The following is a 22870-nucleotide window of genomic DNA, read 5'->3' as shown; positions in this document are numbered from 1 at the left end:
ATAACCGCGCATGGCCAAACAGTGAGGGGCAGGATTCAACACTTCTCAGGGTGACGAGCCACCATGTCCAAAAGATGGGTCTTGCAGATTGTTCAAAAAGTCTAAGCATTACCTTTTCTATCCTCCCCACCCAATATTCCTCCCATACCAGAACACGTTTTGGAGATGCATTTGTCCATCCTGCAGGGGGAAATATGCATGTTCCTCCTCAAGAGTGCCACAGAGTGGGTAATGAATTGGAGGAATGGCTGGGGATCTTATTCCCTCTATTTCCATATCCCCAAAAAGAATGAAGGCATCAGACCTAGCTTGGACCTTTCCCAGCTGAATGCCTTTCTGCAGAAGGACTAATTCAAAGTGATCACATTGGCTCAGATTCTTTCCTCTCTGTCCCAGGAGACCAGATGGTGACCTGGGATGTGTAGGATGCATATTTTTATACACCCATTCTGCAGTTCTACAGACATTCCTCTGGGTCCGACAAAAGTGATGGCAGTGGTCACTGCCCATCTATGCAGGCCGGGAGTTCTAGTGTTTTCCTAACTCAACGATTGGCAGCTCAAGGTGCTCTTGCCAAAGGCAGTAGTGGACCACATCTGAACAACAGCAGTATTCCTAACATTCTTCGGGTGTACATAAACAAGGTGAAGCCCCAGCTAGTCCCATCCCAGAGGCTTCCATTAATTTGGTAATTCCTGGACACAGTGGAGTTCAAGGCTTTTCCACCTTCTGCAATGACTACGAGACTACTGAAAAACAATCCCACTATGTGAGGAGGTCAGAGACCTATGGTCTCCAGTGGAAGGTAGGCTCGACATCAGTTTGGCACTGAAGGCTTTCCTGCTATCGGTCAGGGGTGGGGCAGATTCAGGTTCTTATGGACAATAGTACTGCCACATGGTATTAGAACAAGCAGAGCAGAGTGAAGTCATAGACCCTAATGCAGGGGGTTCTCTGGCTTTAGAGGTGCTGGAACACAATAACCTCTTCCTGGTTTCCAAACACCTGATAGAGTCCCCGAATGTCAGAGTGGATGAACTGAGTAGCTGTCATCCAGCAGATCATGAGTGGCAACTATAATCTTAAGGGGCGCAGGGCTTATTTGACCCGAGGGGAAAGCCCTGGCTTGATCTTTTTGCCACAGTTGAGAATGTGCAGTCTGCACATTGGAGTCTCCGCAATCTTTAGTTAGGAGATGCATTGCAGCTGGAATGGAAAAAGGGATTCCTAAATGCCTTTCCACCACTACCACTCATTCCCCAGGCATGAAGAAGTTCAAGGTTGTTCAGTCCCAAGTGATCCTAATTTTCACAGTTGGGCCAGGATAGTATGGTACCTGGAACTCCTGAGCATGAGCATCAGCCTTGCCATACAAAGTGGTGGATGTCATCCTTGTAGCAATACAACCCCCCACAATTAAATCAATCTTCTCTGGGTGCCTGGATACATTTGTATCCTGGTGGAATGTACAGGACACTAACCCCTTCCAGGCAAAGCAGTCAGACAACCTTTCACTTGGTTTGTTTTCATTGTAGCAAGGCCTTGCAGCACACACTGAACAAGGTTATTTGTCAACCCCGTTGGCCTCAGTTCTCATTAGGATCACATCAGTTCATCACAAGAGGGAGCAACTGCTCTGCATCATCTTCTTTCCAGACAAACTGGTGCTGAGGACTTGGATGGCCTTCTTACATAAAGTTGAGACTCCTTTCCTTATTTGGCCATTGCTTACTCAGCCAGTGTTCCTTGCTCCCACCCACCCCTTGTAAGAGGAGGATTGACTCCATTGGTTGGACCACAAGAGACTATTAGGCTTTTACACTGATAATACAAAAGGCCATCTGGTGGGTGTTGAGATTTTTGTGTAGTTTCTGGAACAATGAAAAGGAAGGCTGTGCAAAAGAGGACTGCATCGGTGTGAGGAGTGTCTGCCCTTGATAGCTGCCAGACTTTGATGTGGGTGTCAGTAGATATAATCATGAAGCACTGCTGCACTCACAATCACAGCTGCTGGAAGGGACACTTTGCCTGCTGGATTCCGCAAAACGTTCTGGCTTGAGTCCACTTCACAGACCCTCCTTTGGAAGGTACTGATTTGGCATCTGTTCTATGGTGAGGACTCTGTAGTTAGAAGTATCCAGCTAAAGAACAAATTGCTGTTCATAATGGATGCTCTAACCACAGATTTCCCACAGCCCTCCCACCCAGTGTGGGACTGGCATTTTCGGCAATTTAGTTTGAAATGGCAAATGTGTGGGAGGTATTTTATTTGGTCCCATCATTGCCCACAGGACCAAACAAAGGCCTCAAACTGGTCCTTTCAAGTTGGCTCTTGTGGAATAACAAATAGCCCACAATTCCAGTTTAAAATTGTTCCCTTCTCCCCATTGTGTGGACAGACCTTTTTTTAAGATCTTTTTTTTAAGATCTGCATAGGTCTCACATTAGTAACCAGCACACTGTTACCAACAGTTACTCATGCTCCCCATTTGAGGGAGAGGAAAGGTTAATGACAAGAAAATGACATCAGTGCCTAAGGGTGATATACACAGTGCCCCCCTATCTGAGCATGGGTGCACTGCTACAAAATTCTTCAGATATTATAAGGTGATGAATCTGCAGTTAGATAGAGTATCGACCAGACAGAGGTTTGCCAAAGTTAAGTAACTTGTATATCAAAATATCACAGTGCCACATAGATTTTCAGGCAGGTACTATGACTCCCTTTCATAGCAAATGTTGTTCTAGGAAAGACAATAATTCACCGAAGAGCAGAACACTCAGCTGAAGTTCTGTACCAGAGTTTTATAGCCTGTATTTTGCAAACACAGCCAATACATTTTGCTTCCCTTGGGAGCAGATCTAACAGTCTAACCTTAACTGCATTCTGTTTTGATCTACAATTTGATTACAAGCTTGTCATTTTCTTGCACAGCTGCACACTCCTAAGGCACTTAAGTGAACACCTGCAGCACATGGAATATAATTAGTTTATTCTAGTTGGGGACCTGTGCCCATGAGCAGAACACTGTCTTAGGGGCAATCCTCACTGATCACCACAGCATCAATGTAAATATCTGTAGGAGATGACAGAACAACTTGGATCCTCAGCTAGGATTTTGTATGGGCAAGTCCACAGAGAAACAATAATTTCATGAGGCAGAGATAATGTTGCATTAGGTTAACATAAATTTTGTCAGACTCAAAGGGACAGCTGCTGCCTTCAAAGCTTAAAGGGATCAAAAATTAAACCCTCATCAAAATATAATTTCAGAAGACAAAGATGCTTATAATTAACATAGGCAATTCCTTACTTTTGGATCAGAGCGCATTCTGTCCAAACGGGCACCTGTTTGAGCAACTGTCCATTTCACATTGGGGTATCGAACAAGGTGGGACTTTCTTTGCTTGATGAGTAAACCAATACTGGTGGAGTCCTGTCCTACCTATTACTCACATATGGAATGCATCAGCTATTCATCCACATAAAGGCCTAGCATAATTTTATTGAGGTATGCTATCCCTATTAATGGGGGCAGAAATTATGAGCTGTGTGTGGGCCATTTAAAATATTACACTCTTAGCTAGAAGCAGAGACCCCCTGGAGTATGTGAGAGTAATGGCACTGTTAAAAGATACAAGACAACTAAATGGAATAAATCAAGCAAACATTTGTTTGCAAGTTGTCTGTTTTTTCATGGATAATATTCCAATATTTGTCCACTGTTTTCAGATCTACAAACAAGTAGTTGAGGCTTGTGCGGGGGGCAGGAAGGGGCAGGGCGGTGCATGGCAGGCGGGATGACCCCAAAATGTTTTTTAATAAAAACACACCTTCCTCGCCACGCTGCACCTCTCTGCTCCTCTGGCTCGAGTACTTGCAGGCACAGGATCCTGGCCTACCATGCAGCCAATCCTAACATTGCTTTCATGCTGCTGGCAGCCTGATAGCAGCATTAGGATTGGTCGGCGTGCCCTGGCTTAGTGCTCTGAGGCAGAGTGGAAGCCTCTGGCTGCTCTCTCCAGCCCAGCAACACAGTGCCAGGTTGGAGGGAGCCCTGTGCGCATGTGTTTGGCCGTCCCGAACCTGCAGGCCAAACATACACATGCATTAAGGGGGAGTGCTGTGCACTCCCCTTCCATCCCTGTCATTGCCCGTGGTCCTGCCCCTTTTAAAATAAAACCATAGTTTATATTGTAAAAGGTTTTCAACGGCTGCTGCTGGCAGGGAGATGACGCCCATCCTCCATATCGGAGCAGCCTCTGCAAACAAGCAAAATCATCCTCAGATTTTGAGAACTAAAAATAGAACAAAGCGCTGCGTTAGACAGTTAGTCCCACTCACTCTGCATGCATGGTCATGTGCAACCAGCTCACAGCCTCTTATCCTAATTGTGCAGAAGTAGACCTGGATTTAAAAGGTGGGTACTGGTGGTTAGCAGTCAAAAACATTTCCCCACAGCATAAAGTGAGTGAGATGCAGTTAGTGGGTCTAACTCACAGCAGAGATCCAGAAAAAGGCGTGTGCAAAAGTAAAATACCTATCAGGGCTAAATGTGTTGAAAACCTATTTTTCACAGGCTTGAGCTTTGAAAGCTTTTTAGAGCTTTAAATGGTCTTGTTAGACAATATCAAGGACGGAACCCAAGGACGGTGGGTTCCATGTGGTCAATGAGACCATGCTGTACCTCAGTCACCACTTTTTACACACTAGAAAAAAAGTTCCAAGAGGCAAAAGCCTGTGTGGCTATATTTAACAAGTGGCTTTAGTTAACAAGGCTGAACGTTTGCTAGATATATTCTCCTGGTTCATTCCTGGATTCCATAAATATTTCCTCACTTTAAAATGTCCTGAAAAATTAACATTTTAAGATAAAACAATTATTCCCACATGGTATTCACCTGGAATCTTCAGAGTAGGGCATGAATAAAGTTGTTGGGGGCTTCCTTCATTGGAAGGAAGCCGCAAAAGTCCTTTCTAGCAAACTAGTTAGGTGGGGATTCTTCCAGTTGACAGAAGGCTATCTTTGATGCAAGATATTTTCAATTTGCAGGTCATCTAAGCCTGAGAAAATAGGTTGCAATGAAGGGTCTAGCACTCCACTGCAGCTTATGGACATTGTTTAAAAGTCTGTCAAAAAATGTCAGATGCCCCGACTTCCAACCTCGTGGTACCCTGCCACATTCAGAGGTCGGTGAACTGCAGGGTTTCCACGATGAGAGCATCAGCTGGCTTTGCCCCTGTAAACCCTTGACCTGGTGGTTGGTCTGCCACTGGACTGCCATGGCATAATGAGGAGTCATCCTGTCCTATTTAGGGTGGGGTCATTTTCACTGGTTCTCCCTGTCTGGGACCTCAACATGAATCTATCCACCACAATTTCTCACTCACTACCTCCTTCCTTTCCTAGAGTGTGATGTAGTTCTTTTCTTGCCAGAGTGCTGTTTGACAATATTACCTTCCCAAGTCACTTCCATAAGAGAAACTCAAAGTTGTGCATGTTTTCAACTGTGACATTGAGGACAAAGCTCAACCCTTACTTTCCACCCCTGAATGCCATTGCGCTGAAGCTACCACAAGTTACGTCCAGGCACCATAGGGAGTTTGGCTGGACAAAAGTACTCTGCGCAGGTTTATGTTAAGGGCAGGTCTTTTCTTCTGGAGTTCCACCCTCTCATCCTTCCTTTTGTCTTCAATCAGGACGTTTAATTACCCCAATAGTTTATCCATTGCAGAAAAATTTCAAAGTTTTGAACTCCCACATCTAATAAACGAAAACAGAGATTGAAATTATATTTTCATAAGGGTGTTGCATACTTGACAGCCAAGTTTTGATTTCATTTTCCTCCTTATGATGGCACAACAAACTGCTGATTGACTGGCATTTCAGAAAGTACATTGAGCAGCCCCTCCTGTTCCAAGCAACATTGCTCTTATAGAAATAATAAACATTTAAGAAGAAATTACCATCAGGTAATTGCCCCTTGCACACACTATGCATTCAAGCCACCATCATGGGAAAACAATAAAATGCTTACTTAACGACAAAAAAACAGAAACAGAGGTATATTATAGAGACCAGTGTCATGCCCTCATTACAAATGCCTGATACTCCCAAAGGGGCCACTAATAGAAGTTACAGGTCCCTTTGAAATAAAAAGTTTAGTTGAGAACACTGTGGCGGTCATTCTGACCGCCGCCCGCCATGCGGTCACCGCCAAATGGCCGCTCTGCGGTCAGGAGACCGCGGAAGCCATTCTGGCTTTCCCGCTGGGCCGGCGGGCGACCGCCAAAAGGGCGCCCGCCGGCCCAGTGGGAAAGGCCTTGCAACGAGGAAGCCGGCTCCGAATGGAGCCGGCGGAGTTGCAGGGGTGCGACGGGTGCAGTTGCACCCGTCGCGATTTTCCCTGTCTGCAAAGCAGACAGTGAAAATCTTCATGGGGCCCCCAGGGGCCCCACGACACCCGTTCCCGCCATCCTGTTCCTGGCGGTAAGAACTGCCAGAAACAGGGTGGCGGGAAGGGGGTCAGAATCCCCATGGCGGCACTGCAAGCAGCGCCGCCATGGAGGATTCCCTGGGCCAGGGGAAAACCGGCGGGAAACTGCCGGTTCCCCTTTTCTGACCGCGGCTTTACCGCCGCGGTCAGAATGGCCCTGGAAGAACCGCCAGCCTGTTGGCGGTGCTTCCGTGGTCCCCGGCCCTGGCGGTCCATGACCCCCTGTATGTCTAGAGCTTTAAAGGGGGGTTTCCACAAGAAATGCCACAAAAATGCCACTTAAAAAGCAGATATCGGCCATCGGAAGTCCAATTTCTGCACATGGTTGTCCAAATCATCCCTTTCCCCTATAACTTCTGGGGCTCCCAGTATCAGCAATTCCCAGGAGGAGAGGATCAATATAGCAACAGGACACTCTCACAGCCTTTGTATGTTCAGAAAAAGTATTGCAGTGGCTTGAAAATCAAAACCTTTATTTTCATTCAAGTTATAACATAAACATGTTATTCATATTTTCACAGACTTTACCAAGTTTTAATCGTCCATTGGTTTTATCTGATGAGGATCTATGGTACCTGGTTGCAAGAAGAGTATTTATTTTCATATTCTATTTGATTTTCATCAATGGAAAGATGGTAGCCTTTTCTTCTGATACTGTCCTCAGACTCAGATTTGTAGAACTTTTCGTTGTCCCCTTTCTCTTCTCCATCAGACTGTTCTATTTGTTTTCTTTTCTTTCTTCTATTTCTTCTTTCTTTTGCACTTTTTGTGCTCAGTTTCGACCTTTCGGAAGACGTCTCTGAAAGTCGTTCTAATTCCCTGTCCTCAAGGAAGTCTCTTGACTCAGCTGATGCTTCTGCAGCTGCAGCTGCAAGTGCCTGCAACATCATAAGATAAAATATTTTTTAGAATTAACAGCACTGCAGGAGTCTGTTCACTTTTTTGCTCATAGTGGGGCATTATGTGCTAGGAAGTTGAAAGATTTAAGTAAAGTAAAGGCTATGTAAACAAATGTATTTGAGATAGAAATGTTTTTACCAATGGACTCTTTCTGACTTCTAGTACCAATTGTAAACATTTTGAGGCTGTAAAAAGACGAAATATATCCAATCTTTCCTACACACCTTTACACTTCGCTGAAGATATGCTGTTGCCCATGATGACCCAGAATCACCACCATTTATTTGAGCTTAAGAAAATGTTAACTTATATCACGCATAACCATTACTTACGTGAGAACACATGTTATTTTACACTTAGATTTAGACAACTGAGTGATTTATATGTTTGTTTAACTATACACAGGATATAGTCATTTTAACATTGACAAGAGTGGGCCTAGGGACCTAGCTCCATTTTGGAAAGTAAGCGTTGCATTTCTGCTTGGTGCGCCTAATTCGTTTTTGTTACAGGCAGAGGAGTCCCTTTGTTCTAATTTAAAATTGTATTCTGTTAGCTTACTGCACAAAAGTCATATTTGCTTTCACTGATTAATTTAACGATGTTTCTTAACACCTGCATGAGAGGAGATGCAGAGGAAGTGAATATTGTGTGATATTGTTAATGTCAAGGCAATTGAAGAAGTTGGCACTGTCTTATTTGTGAGAAGGAGGCCGATACCGCATACAGAGGGAGCGCTGATTTTTCATTGGTTCTTACTTGGTGGGAACTTGTAGAATGTATTACTTGAATGAAATCTAATTTTTAACTGTATTAAGCCTGTTAGTTAGCTGGGAAACTTGCCCTTCTCCACCTTTGCAGGTAGACGTCTTTTTTCCCTCTTGTGAGACCAAATGCTCCTTATGATTTTTGTTCCTGGAGTCAATTTTGAGAGCAAGCATATTCATTTTCATTCTAATCAGAACCTCCATTTGGGTCTTCTTCAATGCTATATTTGCTGACATATGTTGCTTCTAATCTCCCTGACACACGAACAACCTTTGCTTAGCATTAAAGTGTTTGCTTTTATGGGAACTGAATTTAACCTTATATTGCAAATGCTGTCTTTAATAATGTGTACTTGTATTCGCCAATTTGAATTACCTGGATTATATTCATACATGCCATATTAAGATGGAACGTATTTATGCCTAATTAATTTGATTTAAAATTGTCACTTTACTTATTTGCTAATAAACCTTCATGATTTACTCCTCTCTGTCATTATCATGGGGCACAATCTGCTTTACTTACATGAAATGTTATTGAATCTGTGATTTCAGCATCAGTTCAAGAAAAATGTCCACCCAAGTGGACATAGCGGAGTTCAGCGTTTGCACCAAATTTGCATGGTTCAATTACCATTCTTATCTATCGGCTACCACCAATATACTATTTGTTTGTGAAGATTTGGACGTAGTTTAAGGTTTCTAGCAAGTGGACAATCAAAATAACTCTCTCATTATTTTGTGTGTTGATTTTCAAATTGTAATGAGAAAGCATATTCTATGCTTTTTGTAACATAAAACACAGTACCACCCTTTCCTGAGCACAGCGGTTACACAAGTTTTATGGAAAGAAAATAAATAAATATAATTGCTGCCTCCATAAGTCCCTATATATGTGTGAAATGTATTATTTGTTTTAGAATATATCCTTCTGGATAAATGGATATCAATGTCAATCACAAAAAAAAAATCCAGGTTGACTGCGCAAGACCATTTACAACCATCAATAATTGATGTGATCTGCACTTAAGTTATAAACATTTTTCCATTGTTCCAGTTTTCATCCAGTTGATGGTTTATTGTCATTTAACCAAACTTATTTTATCTTTCCAAAGCCACCTCAATGAAAGAAAGTACTTCACTTCAGAACATGTTACAGAGAGTATCTTAATAAAGAATAGCCCCACAAACCGGAAGAGGCAACCTAGACTGTCAAAATGGACAGGGTCAATCCAGATCCACACAAAAAAGAGATTCCCTTTTGTGCACCTAACTAAACTGGGATTAGGTTTACTCACTCGGCACAAATGAGAATGCACCAAGACAGTAATTTCTCCACTCATATGCCATATAATGCCACTTATTTGAAAAACATAAACTCTATACTACTGTGTACAAAGAAATATCTATGTTTGTTTTATACAATCAATTTGTAAATCTTTACATACAATCTATCATAAACATTAAAATCATTTCGGAAAATGTTCTCTTTTGTTCATACATCTTTGTGGATCCCAGAATAGAACCACAAATCCCACCTGTAATAAAAACAAGTCACACAACTTAAGCACCTTACCTAAAAACAAAAAGTAAATGATAAAATAAATATATACTGTCTTTTTTTCTGGCTTAATAACAAGTAGGACAGCCTTTTGAGTGTTTAGTCCTGGCTAAAAGTCTCTATGGATTTTATTAGAAACAAATAGTTTTCCATGAATCATTAGTGTATGGGTACAGACAACCCAAACTTTAAAACTGTATCTGTTCTAACACTGATTCATTTACAGTGTTCAAATACAGTTTATTAATGAACAAGTTAAAAGAACAAACTTACACATGCAAGCCTGACACTCAAAAAAGAGCAAGGGTAAGTTATCACACCAAACAAGACAGACATACACTAAGGTATGCTTGTGTCATGGTCCAGATGAGAGTTGTTTCAAATGTATAACAATCTCCTGTCTAGTAATTAGGTCACCTTAAGCTGCTGGTCCTGATAAACAGTGGCCTTAAGCGCAATGGGTTTTTCACATTTCATTACATTGTACTATGATTTTGAAACTCCCATCAAATTACATTATTGGGCACTAATTTTACCTTTTTTTTAAATTGTTTGTATTAGCATTTCATCAATTGCGACCAACACACAATATTATTAGAAGTGGCAAGGATTCACTAACAACGGAGTACCTTTTTTGTCTTCACACATCATGTATCAATCCCAGTTGAATCTCCTGCTATCCTGTGTAGATTGACAGGTACTCGACAAAGATATTAATAATTGTTCATTAATAGTCCGTAGAAACATTGAAATCAGAGTTTGTGTGCCCAGAATGACACCTTCACCCCTTCCCATCCTCCCATACACAGTTGGACTTTAAGCATAAAGAACAACCCTAACAAGGCTACACAAGTGGTACACTATGTGACCTGATCTGTGGAGTTTATAGAGTGTTTGTAGACAGTGTCTGTTCTAGTCTGCTGGTACCATTTTTCACTTAACATGCGGATCCTGTACTCAAGTGTGCATGGTATTCTCCAATAGCGGCGTCAACGTCCGTGTGCATCATTGCCCCCCGTGAAAGCAGATCATTCATCACCCTATTGTCACTTCTAGTGTGTGGCATATGTGCCTCCTCTGCCACTGCTCATTCTACAAAGTCATTCCTCCAAGCCTGAAGCCAATTGTGAAGGGTCTAGCACTCAATCAATCTATTGCTATACTTTGTTTAGCTACTATCAACCTCAAAACCGTGAAGTTCCTGCTCAACTTTTTCTTGGGATTTTCCAGAAGTAAACCTATCAGGCACTGTTTGAGAACACAGGGGAACTTACTTACATTGTATCAGTTTAAAACGTGCATTGAGGGAAACACCTCTTATCACGCCACATACTTTCCTTCATTCCTTAGAGGTAATGGGCTCAACACTAGCCCTCTGCCATGCCTCTTCTACGCGGATTGGCGCTATCTGCCTATTCATTCGCAGTGCTCTATACAGGTGAGTTATCTGCTTACGTGTCTCAGCTAGGCATAATCGACATTGCCTGTGTGGGTTCTGGGGCCTCAGGAGAGGATGGCCAAAGTTGTCTGGTAGTGACGGCTAGCTTTGCATATTGCAAAATTGCCTATGTCCAAGTCAGAATGACTCAAAGGAGTCTTGCATGGAAATGAAGCAGTTCTCTGGGTATGAGTCAGATAATATAATACCGCCATTCTCTCGCCATTTATCAGTCGACCTCATTTGGGCGTTTTGAGCAAAGGGATGTGATATCCATTTGTGTAGATCCAGAGCATACGGTACCTGTTATATCACCCGTCTCACAGTTCTGTCCCACAGACAGCATGTCAGCCTATTGTGTCTGGGATATTTCTGCCCCTCATCAGGGGCCCACCAATAGGTATCCATTGTGGGAACCAGCTAGCAGTGACCCCTGCAAGTTTTCCTCACACTCTAGCCAGTGAATTGCATGCTGGAGGTGGGCAGCTAGATAACAGAGCTCCAAGTTTGGAACCTCCATACCTTCCTCATCCCATTATCTTTTAAGGGGAGCCAACCCAATCCTACACCACTTCCCAGCCCACAGGAGCTGCACTAGAAGCCAATCTAAGTCCCTAAAGACCTGATGAGGGATCTCATAAATGGCACGTTGCAGGACGTATAATCATCTGATCAGTTCGACAATTTTAATAAGGGCTATCTTATCCATTAGGACAGGTGCAATGTGTTCAAGATCTCTATTGATGGCCTAGAGTTAACTTGTGGGTTTGTTGTGACCCATGCATGATGTAGACACCCAAATATCTGACTTTATCTGCCTTCCACAGAATACCAGTCACTGGCAGTTGGTCAATTGGCACCACTCCCAACAATCCTATTGGGAACAAAGCCGACTTAGCTTTATTAATCAGAAGGCCTAAGAGTTCTCTAAATTCTTGCATGACGTTTAGCAAGATCGGGGGTTGCCAGGTGGGGTTGACAGAGATAGATCATCGTGTCATCCAATTAGAGCTTGTCTATATGCTCTGTGTAATCCATCCATATGCCCCACCCCATTAGATCATGTCAGAGATGGCACACCAGGGATTTCATCACTATGGAGACCAGCAGGGGTGACAATGGGCAACACTGCTGCATGCCCCAGTGTAGAAAAATTTCAGATGAAACATAATGGCCACTGTGTCACGATTGGACATTCATATAACAGTTTGACTCACTTTATGTAATTGTGACCCAGCCCCACTGCATCCAACACCTACTGGTATTGGGATCAGTACAATGAGGCCTCCCGTCATAGTGCCAAGGAGTATGCCTCTCTCCAAGGCCTACGCATACACTAGCAGGAGTTTGTCTATTAGAGTAACAAAAAAGCTTTATAAGGCTCTGCTGGTAGCCCATTCCCTCCAGGTGACTTAGCAGTTTTTATTGCGTTGATAGCTCCCAGTAGTTTTTGTTTGGTTAACGTGGTCCTCAGTGTCACACGGTCCTCTTAGGTTAATCGTGTCAGTGGTAGTCCCGCCAAGCAGCTAGGGAGTGTGTGCTGGTCTCTACTGAATGGCGCTGTGTACACATCCCTTAGATAATTTGCCCTTCTCCATATTCAGTCTATGACTGCTTGTAGCTCGAACATGTTTACCCAACTGGTCTTACAGCTCGCATACCGGATGTCTCTATCTATCCAATTCAGTAATTGCTCCCAGTGCTTCAGACGGTGCCTGCTCTAAAGTCGCCAATGGCATCTCACCCTGTGTCAATTCCCTCTCCAGTGTTTGATGTATACTCACCAATGTAGACATACACATACGACCTTCGTTGCATCCCACTCTATAGCCCTTCAGCTCACACTGTCCCAGTTAGTGTCAAAATATTGATCAACAGCTTCCCTTATTGTGTTCAGAAATACTGGGTATGTCAATGCCTCCACCCGAAGACGCCATTGTAGGTGGGGTCAGATAGAGCAAGTACGTAAGTAATAGAGGACAGTGATCTGAGATGTATCGTCCCAAATAGAATGTATCCATTACCCTCTGTACTGCCATGGATTATACTAGGATGTAATCAAGTCTACTATGTGTACCCGATGCAGGGGTGTAGCATTAATACCCTTTGGTGTATGGAAAATGGGAAATGTCAACCAAACCAATCCATGTCTGTTTCTGTGCAAGGACTAATGTCATATTAGGTTTATTTTTGTGATGCAGGTGGGATCTCTCTAGCTCATGGTCCAACACACAGTTAAAGTCCCCTGCCATTAACACTTCTGTTTTGAGCTGCAAGCACACTACCAAAGAATGTGCCATCATCAACATTTGGGGCATAAACATTTATTTGGCCGTTGTTCACCAAGCATCTGTGCTCTCACTCAGCATGTCAGGCACTTTTCGAGTCTGGGAAAAGGAGTTCTGGGTCAGCATATCTGTGGTCTCGTTCAGTATTGTCCCATCCAGGCAAACCAGGATGCGTCTGCCAACAGCCCCATCAAGAGTCTTAAAGGGATTCTGCAACTTTGCCTTATTTCCATCAGAGTGGCCCAGTCCCCACTGTCTTTGTTCTCTCCCCTCTGTTGACTGACGCACCCTTCTGATGTCCAGCGATTCAAACCAGGCCACCATGTTCTGGGGCATTTAGAAGAATTGAACCCTGCCATTTTGATGTATTCTAAGCTTTCTGGATACATGAGACTATATTTAATGTGATGCTCTGAAAGCAGTTTTTTTAATTGCCATAAACGTCTTTCGAAGATCCTACTATCTATGAGAATAGCCTGGAAAATTAAGTATTTGTTTTTCTTTGGACCTCAGGAGGCTGTGAGTGTGCACATGCTGGAGGATTGCATTCCAATATCTATAGTTAAACATGAGGGCAATATAGGCCTGGGGGAGCGTGGCAGGCTATGTTTCCACTGCAAAAGCCCGGTGTGTACACTCGATCATGAAAACTTTGGAGAGACATTTGGATTTAAGAGTGTTTACAATCCAGTCCTCCAGGAATAGTTTCGTAGAGGAACCCTCCACTCGCTCCAGAAAGCCAATGAGGCATATGTTATTTTGCCTAGAATGGCCCTCCTTGTCCTTCAGGCGGTCCTCCATTTGTGAGGCACTGCACTTGAAGCCCATCACAGTGGCCGGGAGAATCTTGAGTTCCTGTTTAAGGATGGTGATGTCGACCTCGGTACCTGTAACTCACTTGGCCACCTTACACAAGTCCAAGCACAGATGAATAACATCAATTGTTAAGTTGTCCATCTTAGATTCCAGTACAGCTCTGGTGCTTTGTATAGCTGCCAAGATTTTGGCTGTAGCTACCGCCTGTGCTTCAGGGTTCCAGACTGTGATGCTCCTCCTCCATTGGTCCTTGTGGACCAGGGCCTGGGACAGTGTATTGGTCAATTATATTCACCTATGCAGCTTTAGAACCTATGTCTTTCCCTATTCTATCTGGAGCTTATCTGCACTTGCTTCAGTCATTGGTCTCTGTAGCACTCTTTGGGCAACCCAATGCCCACAAACAGGAGGGTGGCTCACACTTTGCACCTCCTGTTCCCCCTGAGATCACTTCAGTCTTCACCTGGCAGACTCAATTCAGCATTATAGTGGGGGCTAGGTGGAGGGTAGCACCCCCCCCCATTGCCTGCACTGCTCCTCAGGTGATGCTAGACTGGCACTCCTTCAGCCACTTGGCCCACAGAACGGGACAGGCCCAGTGGTTAAAAACAACCTCAATGCTAATCTCACATGGTCTTCACCCTTGACACCTAGTAGCTGCCACTTTGGGCGCCTTCTCAGCCTAGGTTAATAACACCAGTCACAACAGTCAAAATAGGGCAGGTGTACCAATCTCTGTCCAGAAAGCTGGATCCCATGTGGCCCACACACACACCGCCAGCCCAGTCTTGTGGGGACCCAAGCACCTCTTCTGTCTTCTGTCTGCAGATCCCATAGTTCAATCTGAGATGTATGGAGTGTGATTTATCACCTGCGGGGTCTCAAGGCGCTGCTGTGGGTGTGCAGCTCAGTTGAAGAGCCAGGTCTTGAGGTCTTTCCTGAACTGCTTCAATGAGGCAGCCTGTCTGAGGTTGAGAGGGAGCCTGTTCCAGGTCTGTGCTGGGAGCCAAGAGAAGGATCTGCCCCCAGCTGTGCTCTTCCTGATTCTGGGGATGGCAGCAAGGGCAAGTTAGGAGGATCGGAGCTCTCTGGTTGGGATGTAGAAGGTCAGGCTGTGGTTGTGCATTGCCTTGTACGTGTGGGTCAGTAGCTTGTAAGTGATGCATTTGTCGACCGTGAGCCAATGCAGGTCTCTGAAGTGGGCAGAGATGTGGCTGTGGTGGAGGATAACCAGGATGAGTATGGCTGCTGCGTTCTGGATTCTTAGAGGTCTTGTTAGAGCTTTCTTTGTGATGCTGGCATAGAATGTGTTGCCATTGTCCAGTTTGCTGCTGACAAGTGCATTGGTGACCGTCCTTCTTGTCTCAGTGGGGACCTACTTGAAAATCTTTCGAAAGGAGGCGCAGGATGTGAAAGCATGAGGATGAGACAGCGTTGACTTGACGGGTCATGGAAAGCATGGAGTCCAAGATGATGCCCAGATTGCTAGTATGATCAGTGGAAGTGGGAGCATTTCCTAGGACGGTTGGCCTTCAGAAGTTGTTCCAGGCAGAGGGGGTGGAGACGAGTATGAGGATCTCTGTCTTGTCTGAGTTAGGCATGAGGCAGCTGGGATCCATTCAGGTGGCGATTGTTCTCATGTCATTGTGGAAATTTCTCTTGGCTGTTGATGGCTCATCAGTCAAAGAGAGGATCAGTTGGGTATCGTCAGCGTAGGAGACGATGTTTAGTCTGTGATGTCTGACCATTTTAGCGAGCGGGACCATGTAAATGTTGAAGAGTATTGGGCTTAGAGACTCTGCAGCATGTTTCTTTGGGCGACAAGGTGAATGGCTGGATTCTGACTTTGGGTTTTTCCTGTGAGGAAGGATCAGATCCATTCCAGTGCATTACAGCGGATGTTGGCGTCGTGGAGTCTGGTGTACAGGGTAGAGTGGGAAACTGTGTTGAACACAGCAGAGAGGTTGAGGAGGATGAGGGCAACAGTGTCTCCGTAGATCAGTATGCCATGGATGTCGTCGGTGGCTGCCAGGAGGGCTGTTTCGGTGCTGTGGTTGCTTCTGAAACTGGACTGGGAGGGGTCTAGGATCTGGTTTGCCTTGAGGAATTCTGTGAGTTGCAGGTTGATGGCCTTTTCCGTTACCTTTCTGGGAAGAGGAGCAGAGAGATGGGTCTGTAGCTCTTTAATTCCCTTGGGTAGCAGAGGTGTTTTTTAGGAGGGGGTTGATCTCTGCGTGCTTCCAGTCAGATGGAAAGTTGGTGGTCTCTATGGAATGGTTGATAATCTGGAAGAGTTCTGGTGCGATTGTGGCACTGGCCAGGTTGAAGATGTGATGTGGGCACAGGTCTGAGTGTGCCCCTGAGTAGATGAAGTTCATGAGTTTCGTTGTGTCTTCTGTGGTTATGGGGGCCCAATGGTTTAGGGTTTGGCACGGTTTAAGGTCTGTGGTGGTGCTGGTGGGAAGTGGTGCACGTTTTGGTTCTTGAATCCTTTGTATCCTTCGTATATTTATTCGGGGATGCAGGAGTGCTGAGGCCCCATCCCCTGATGTGCAGCAGTCTCCCCTGCAGCAGATATGTACAATCTGACATTGCAAAGCCCAGTCAGTTCTCCATGCATCATCTGCCCTAATCTTGGGTAATGGGCCCTGCCTGCCACCACATCAACAGGCCAAGCCAGCTGCCCTCCTCCAGCTGTGGCCAAACACTTTCCTTTCCCAGGATCCTGTGTTGCCTTTGTGCCATATGAGCACTGCAGGCTGCCAGATCATCAGGCCACCCCAGCCAGCAGCCTCTCCACCAGGGGCGCAGATCATCGGTCCACTTCATTGTCCATACTACTCCAGCAATCGAGGGTCCAGTGGGGGCTCTGCTTGCGCCTCTGTTCACCACAATGTGGGGCCCCATTTACCTTCAGCTCGGCCCCAGGGCACCTCTGCGTGCACTTCTTGGTCACTGATGGCAACAGCTCCTTTGTTGTGTGTGATGCCGTAGTGAGGGCCCTGCAACTGGCACCACTGGAGCTTACCATGGCAAGGTGCAGAGGGCCCCCACACGAAGCTGCACTCCACACGTGCCCGCATAGCGTGACGGTCAGGTACAGGGATGCAGCACAGCACCTCCTTGCTTCAGTCACGACCAGTTCTCAGGCCCAAAGAATATGTACAGGCCAGAACACTACTGTTCAGCAAGGACCTCCTCTTCAGTGGTCGCCATCTTAGGAATGAGGTTTCAGTGGCCCAGCCTCAGTAAGTAGGGGGTGTCTCCCCCTCTTATTTAGCACTCAATAAGTCGATGCGGATTCACCTGTGTTCACCACCTGGTACCTTGGCACAGAGCAAGGAAGCTTTACCTTGAAGGCAATATGTAAAGCATTTGTGCAGCACTTTAACACAACACAGTGAATGACACCACAAAAAGACTACACAATATAAGATATATATTTGGTTAAGTTAAGACCTATATGACAAAAATCCAATTAATCATAAAGGAGTAGGGGTTTGTGAGTGAATCTGATCCACTAGGTTTCTGGGCCTAGATGCCACAAAAATCACGAAATAATTCTGTAGAGTTCCCTATGGGGTCAGAAAAATGTGTGTGCTTCCCCCGTGTTCAAGTTGCAGACTCCTTTGGTGAGCCTGGCACTGCCCGGGACAATGATGCTGTTGACAGGGCTTTGGGCCAAAGAGCTGCGGGCACTTTTTTTAGGTGAAATGCATCAGATGTGTGAAGCTTTTCCTGGAATGTAATGGAAGGCGCTCTCCTTGTAGCCCTGGCCTTGTTGGTGGTGATCCTATGTGACGGTAAGGTGGGCAGGCTGCCTGAGCAGTGAGCACTGGCCAACTGGAGCAGAAGATGTTGTACAGTGGCTGGGCGCAAAAAGGCCTGGTGAGTCCTGCAGCAGCGCTGGCAGGCAGAGAGTACAGCCGATGTGTGCCGGTCTGCATGGGGGAAATTTGCGGGCGTGCTCAGGATTGCAAAGTGGGGAGCACAGCCCTCTTATTGCACAGTGTTAGAAATGGGGTTTTTGGTTGGCAGTCAGGTTGCCCTCTGTCCAAGCAAGAACCCTCACTCTAGTCAGGGTAAGTCACACACAATCCAAAATCAGCCTGTGCTCACCCTCCGGTAGCTTGGCACGAGCAGTCAGGCTTAACTTAGAAGGCAATGTGTAAAGCATTTGTGCAATAAATCATACAACACCATAGCATAACACCCCAAAAATACACCACACAGTGTTTAGAAAAATATATAATATTTATCTGGGTATCTTCAGGTCAAAACGATCAAAGTTGCAATATGAATTTGTAAAGATATCACCGAAAAGTGATATAAGTGTCTTAGGTCTTTAGAAAGTAAACAGAGTCTCTTTCAAACACAAAGTACCTGGTTTCTGGTGGAAAATCTCCTCAGAGGGCCACAAAGGAAGAGATGCGTGGAAAAAGGGTGTGTGCGTCGATTTCTCCCCAGCACACACGGACTTGCGTCGTTATTTTCCACGCGGGGAAGTCGAGCGTCGTTTTCCAGTGTGCGGACAGTCTCTTTCTGTGGGTCGCGGGGATTACCACATGTCCCGGGTCTGTGCGTGGATTTTCCTGCTTGTTTTCCGGCTGCGCGTCGTTCTGCGGGGCTGTGCGTCGAAGTTTCGATCTCACGGCAGGCGTCGCGTCGATTTCTCCTGCGGAGTCAGGCGGCGTTGTCCTTGCGAGGCCGTGCATCAAAGTTTTGATCTCACGGCAGGAGTTGCGTCGATTTCTCCTGCGGAGTCGGGCGGCGTTGTCCTTGCGAGGCCGTGCGTCAAAGTTTTGATCTCACGGCAGGCGTCGCGTCGATTTCTCCTGGGAAGCCGGGCGGCGTTGTCCTTGCGAGGCCGTGCGTCAAAGTTTCGATCTCACGGCAGGCGTCGGGTCGATTTCTCCCGGGAAGTCGGGCGGCGTTGTCCTTGCGAGGCCGTGCGTCAAAGTTTCGGTCGTCCCGAAGGCGTCGCGTTGATCAGCGTCGGTGTGCGGCGTTTTTCTTGCCGCGGAACAAGCTGTGCGTCGAAAAGTTCGGCGCACGGAGCGTCCAAGAGGAAGAGTGAAGTCTTTTTGGTCCTGAGACTTCAGGGAACAGGAGGCAAGCTCTATCCAAGCCCTTGGAGAGCACTTTTACAGCCAGTCAAGAGTTCAGCAAGGCAGCAGGCCAACAACAAGGCAGCAGTCCTTTGTAGAAAAGCAGAAGGTGAGTCCTTTGAGCAGCCAGGCAGTTCTTCTTGGCAGGATGTAGTTTCTGGTTCAGGTTTCTTCTCCAGCAAGTGTCTGATGAGGTAGGGCAGAGGCCCTGTTTTATACTAAGTTGTGCCTTTGAAGTAGGGGTGACTTCAAAGAGTCTCTAAGAAATGCACCAAGCCCCCTTTCAGTTCAATCCTGTCTGCCAGAGTCCCAGTAGGGGGTGTGGTAGTCCTTTGTGTGAGGGCAGGCCCTCCACCCTCCCAGCCCAGGAAGACCCATTCAAAATGCAGATGTATGCAAGTGAGGCTGAGTACCCTGTGTTTGGGGTGTGTCTGAGTGAATGCACAAGGAGCCGTCAACTAAACCTAGCCAGACGTGGATTGAAGGGCACAACAAGATTTTAGTGCAAAGAAATGCTCACTTTCTAAAAGTGGCATTTCTAGAATAGTAATATTAAATCCGACTTCACCAGTCAGCAGGATTTTGTATTACCATTCTGGCCATACTAAACATGACCTTCCTGCTCCTTTCAGATCAGCAGCTGCCACTTCAACAGTGTATGAGGGCAGCCCCAATGTTAGCCTATGAAGGGAGCAGGCCTCACAGTAGTGTAAAAACGAATTTAAGAGTTTTACACTACTAGGACATATAACTACCCAGGTACATGTCCTGCCTTTTACCTACACAGCACCCTGCTCTAGGGGTTACCTAGGGCACACATTAGGGATGACTTACAAGTAGTAAAAGGGGAGTTCTAGGCTTGGCAAGTACTTTTAAATGCCAAGTCGAAGTGGCAGTGAAACTGCACACACAGGCCTTGCAATGGCAGGCCTGAGACAGGGTTAAGGGGCTACTGAGGTGGGTGGCACAACCAGTGCTGCAGGCCCACTAGTAGCATTTAATCTACCTGCCCTAGGCACATGTAGTGCACTCTACCAGGGACTTACAAGTAAATTAAATAGTCAATCATGGATAAACCAATCAGTAGTACAATTTACACAGAGAGCATATGCACTTTAGCACTGGTTAGCAGTGGTAAAGTGCCCAGAGGTCAAAAGCCAAACACAACAGGTCAGAAAAAATAGGAGGAAGGAGGCAAAAAGTTTGGGGATGTCCCTGTCAAAAAGCCAGGTCCAACACACAGCAAGTCCTGAAGTCGTGCAGGTGGGGGTCATGGGTCACCACTCATTGGGTGAGATAGTGAAGCTGTGCTTAAGTAGTTTCCCAAGCTATTGGAAATCTGATCTACAAAGTAAACTTGGCAGCCTGTGGCAGCCTCTGAGAGGATTATTCACCTGGCACAATCTCTCCAGTTGTGTGTGCATGATTAAGGTGGGGAGATGCCCTACATTGAGTTCTTCTCAGCGTCCAGGCACGCTCCTGGTTTGAAATTCACAGCAAGCAGGAGGAGAAGGGGACGTGAGGTCCTTGATGTCCTGGGGATCTCGCAGAAAATCTTGGGGCAAGCCAAAAAGCCCTTGGAGCCTCTTGGTGGGACAGGACAGTCAGGGCAGCCAGTCCTTCTCCTGGAGGGCAGAAGTATTGGCAGCAGGCCTAGACACAGGGCACTGCAGAGTGGCAGTCCCTCCTGAAATCCCAAAACATCTTCTTCCTGGCAGCGTGTCCTTGTCCCAGTAGTGTGCTAAATTTGTGGGATTTGTGGTCCAGCATTTATACCTTGGTGCCCAGAGGCTGGAAGGCTGGGGAAACTTCCAGATCTTGCTTTAAAGTTCCCAGGGTCCCTTCCTTGCCCTCTCTGGCTCTAGACACTACGCAGGGGGTATGCAGCCCTTTGTGTGAAAAGAGGCACCGGCCGATTCGGAGGGAAGTGTCAATTCCTCCCTTCTACTCAGCGTGATGATGGGCCATCAATATGCTAATGCCCCTAACTGTGCCACAGACCTTTGGCGCTTCTCTTGTTCCTCTGATGGTCCCCTCTTGTGTTTACAGACACGCCATCAGAAGAAGACCTCTATGTGGCAAAACTCATGAGACTGCGGGGTTGGGACATTGGTGCACGTGATGTTCTTATGTCACAAAGAACCAATGTGGTAACTTTCAGTATAACTCATCCTGAAGGTGAGGACTTCATCTCCTAGGATTCCATAGGTGGCGGGCATCTTGGGATGTGGCAGGTCTATAAAAGCCAGCCACATCCTGGAAACGTGCTCACTATTTGGGGTTTGATCTCGAGCAGGTCCTTGGATACTTTTGGTTCCGGAGAAGGGGACCAGATAGTTTTTTCCTTCGGGATCCGGATTTTCGTTTTGCCTTGTTCTTGCAGAGGCGTCTCCTTTTCACTGCCCAAGTGAAAGGCAGGTACAAACGAGTAGGTCGTACTCGTAACAGTAAGGTAATTTGGGGAAAGCCTTTCTTTTCAGAATGTATCTAACTTTTTGGAATCTTGTCTGCAGACATTGTTTTGTTACTAGATACAATTAAGAAAAGTGTTTATGTTTCAAACATTAAAGTAGTTGTATCAGTTGATACTGTTGCAATTTGGGACATCTTGTGAAAAGAGTGAAAACATTATCTTTGCAGTGAAACTTTGTGTTTTGAAACTCGTAGTTGGGAAGCAATATTTTCTGTGTGAGATTGCGCTTGGCCAAGGCGGCCGCAACATGTTTAGTTCTGGCATTTAGAGTTGTATTTACCAATAATTATTAATTTATCTTAAAGAAAGGAAGGATATTATCACATATAAGGAAACAGTCCTTGCTGACACAAAAAAGACGTTAGATGACCCGGCGAGCCATAATTCAAAACAAAGTTTTCTCTGTATGAATGTTGTTTGTATGTTGTTTTAACGTTTTATTTTTCAGATCTCCTGCCCTGCAGTCCCCTTCCTAATTTCCCTTCCCCTCACCTGGCAATTCGAAAACTAAATGCTATAATAGCCCTCTGAGTTGGTGGTGCCTGGAGGTGGGCCTCTTGTTGAGCAGCATGCAGATTCCGAGGAAAGCGGACAGTTGACAATGTGTGCCTGTCTAATGCGAATGCTCAGATCCCAGCTGTCATCTACCCCAGATGTGCATTCATGGACTTGGAGAGGCACAGAATGGGGGCACAGAATGGTCAATGTAAAAAATGCCAGTTTTCTAAAAGTGGCATTTTGAGACTAACAGTTAAAAATCTGACTTCACTGTAAGTTGTGATTTTAAATGGTGAGTCCAGGGACACCAAACTCCATATTTCGATCTTCTCCTATTTGGAAGATAGACTTCAAAGTTTTTTTAAGGCAACTCAAATATTATCCTATGGGAAAGATAGGCTTGGAAGAGTGAAAAAACAAATTTTTCAGTTTTTCAGTACCTGGACATGTTAGACTTAAAAGTACATGTCCAACTTTTTGAATATACGGCACCCTGTCCCTGGTGCTAAATTGGGCCTAACTT

At 45.5% G+C, this 22870-nt stretch overlaps 1 protein-coding gene across 1 annotated transcript in view; it reads right to left on the bottom strand.

Annotated features, from left to right (window-relative positions):
* Positions 1-22870, bottom strand: part of LOC138285386 (sodium channel protein type 2 subunit alpha-like) — a 745466-nt gene that overhangs the window by 432814 nt on the left and 289782 nt on the right. The window contains exon 11 of the mRNA XM_069225255.1: positions 7074-7376. Within this exon, the coding sequence (XP_069081356.1) occupies positions 7074-7376 (303 nt within the window). The remainder of the gene's footprint in view (positions 1-7073; positions 7377-22870) is intronic.

This window comes from Pleurodeles waltl, chromosome 3_1 (assembly GCF_031143425.1).
Source record: "Pleurodeles waltl isolate 20211129_DDA chromosome 3_1, aPleWal1.hap1.20221129, whole genome shotgun sequence".
In the NCBI taxonomy this organism is placed as follows: Eukaryota; Metazoa; Chordata; class Amphibia; order Caudata; family Salamandridae; genus Pleurodeles; species Pleurodeles waltl.
Note: the sequence above shows the minus strand (reverse complement) of the source record. Positions and strands in the feature narration are given on the sequence as shown.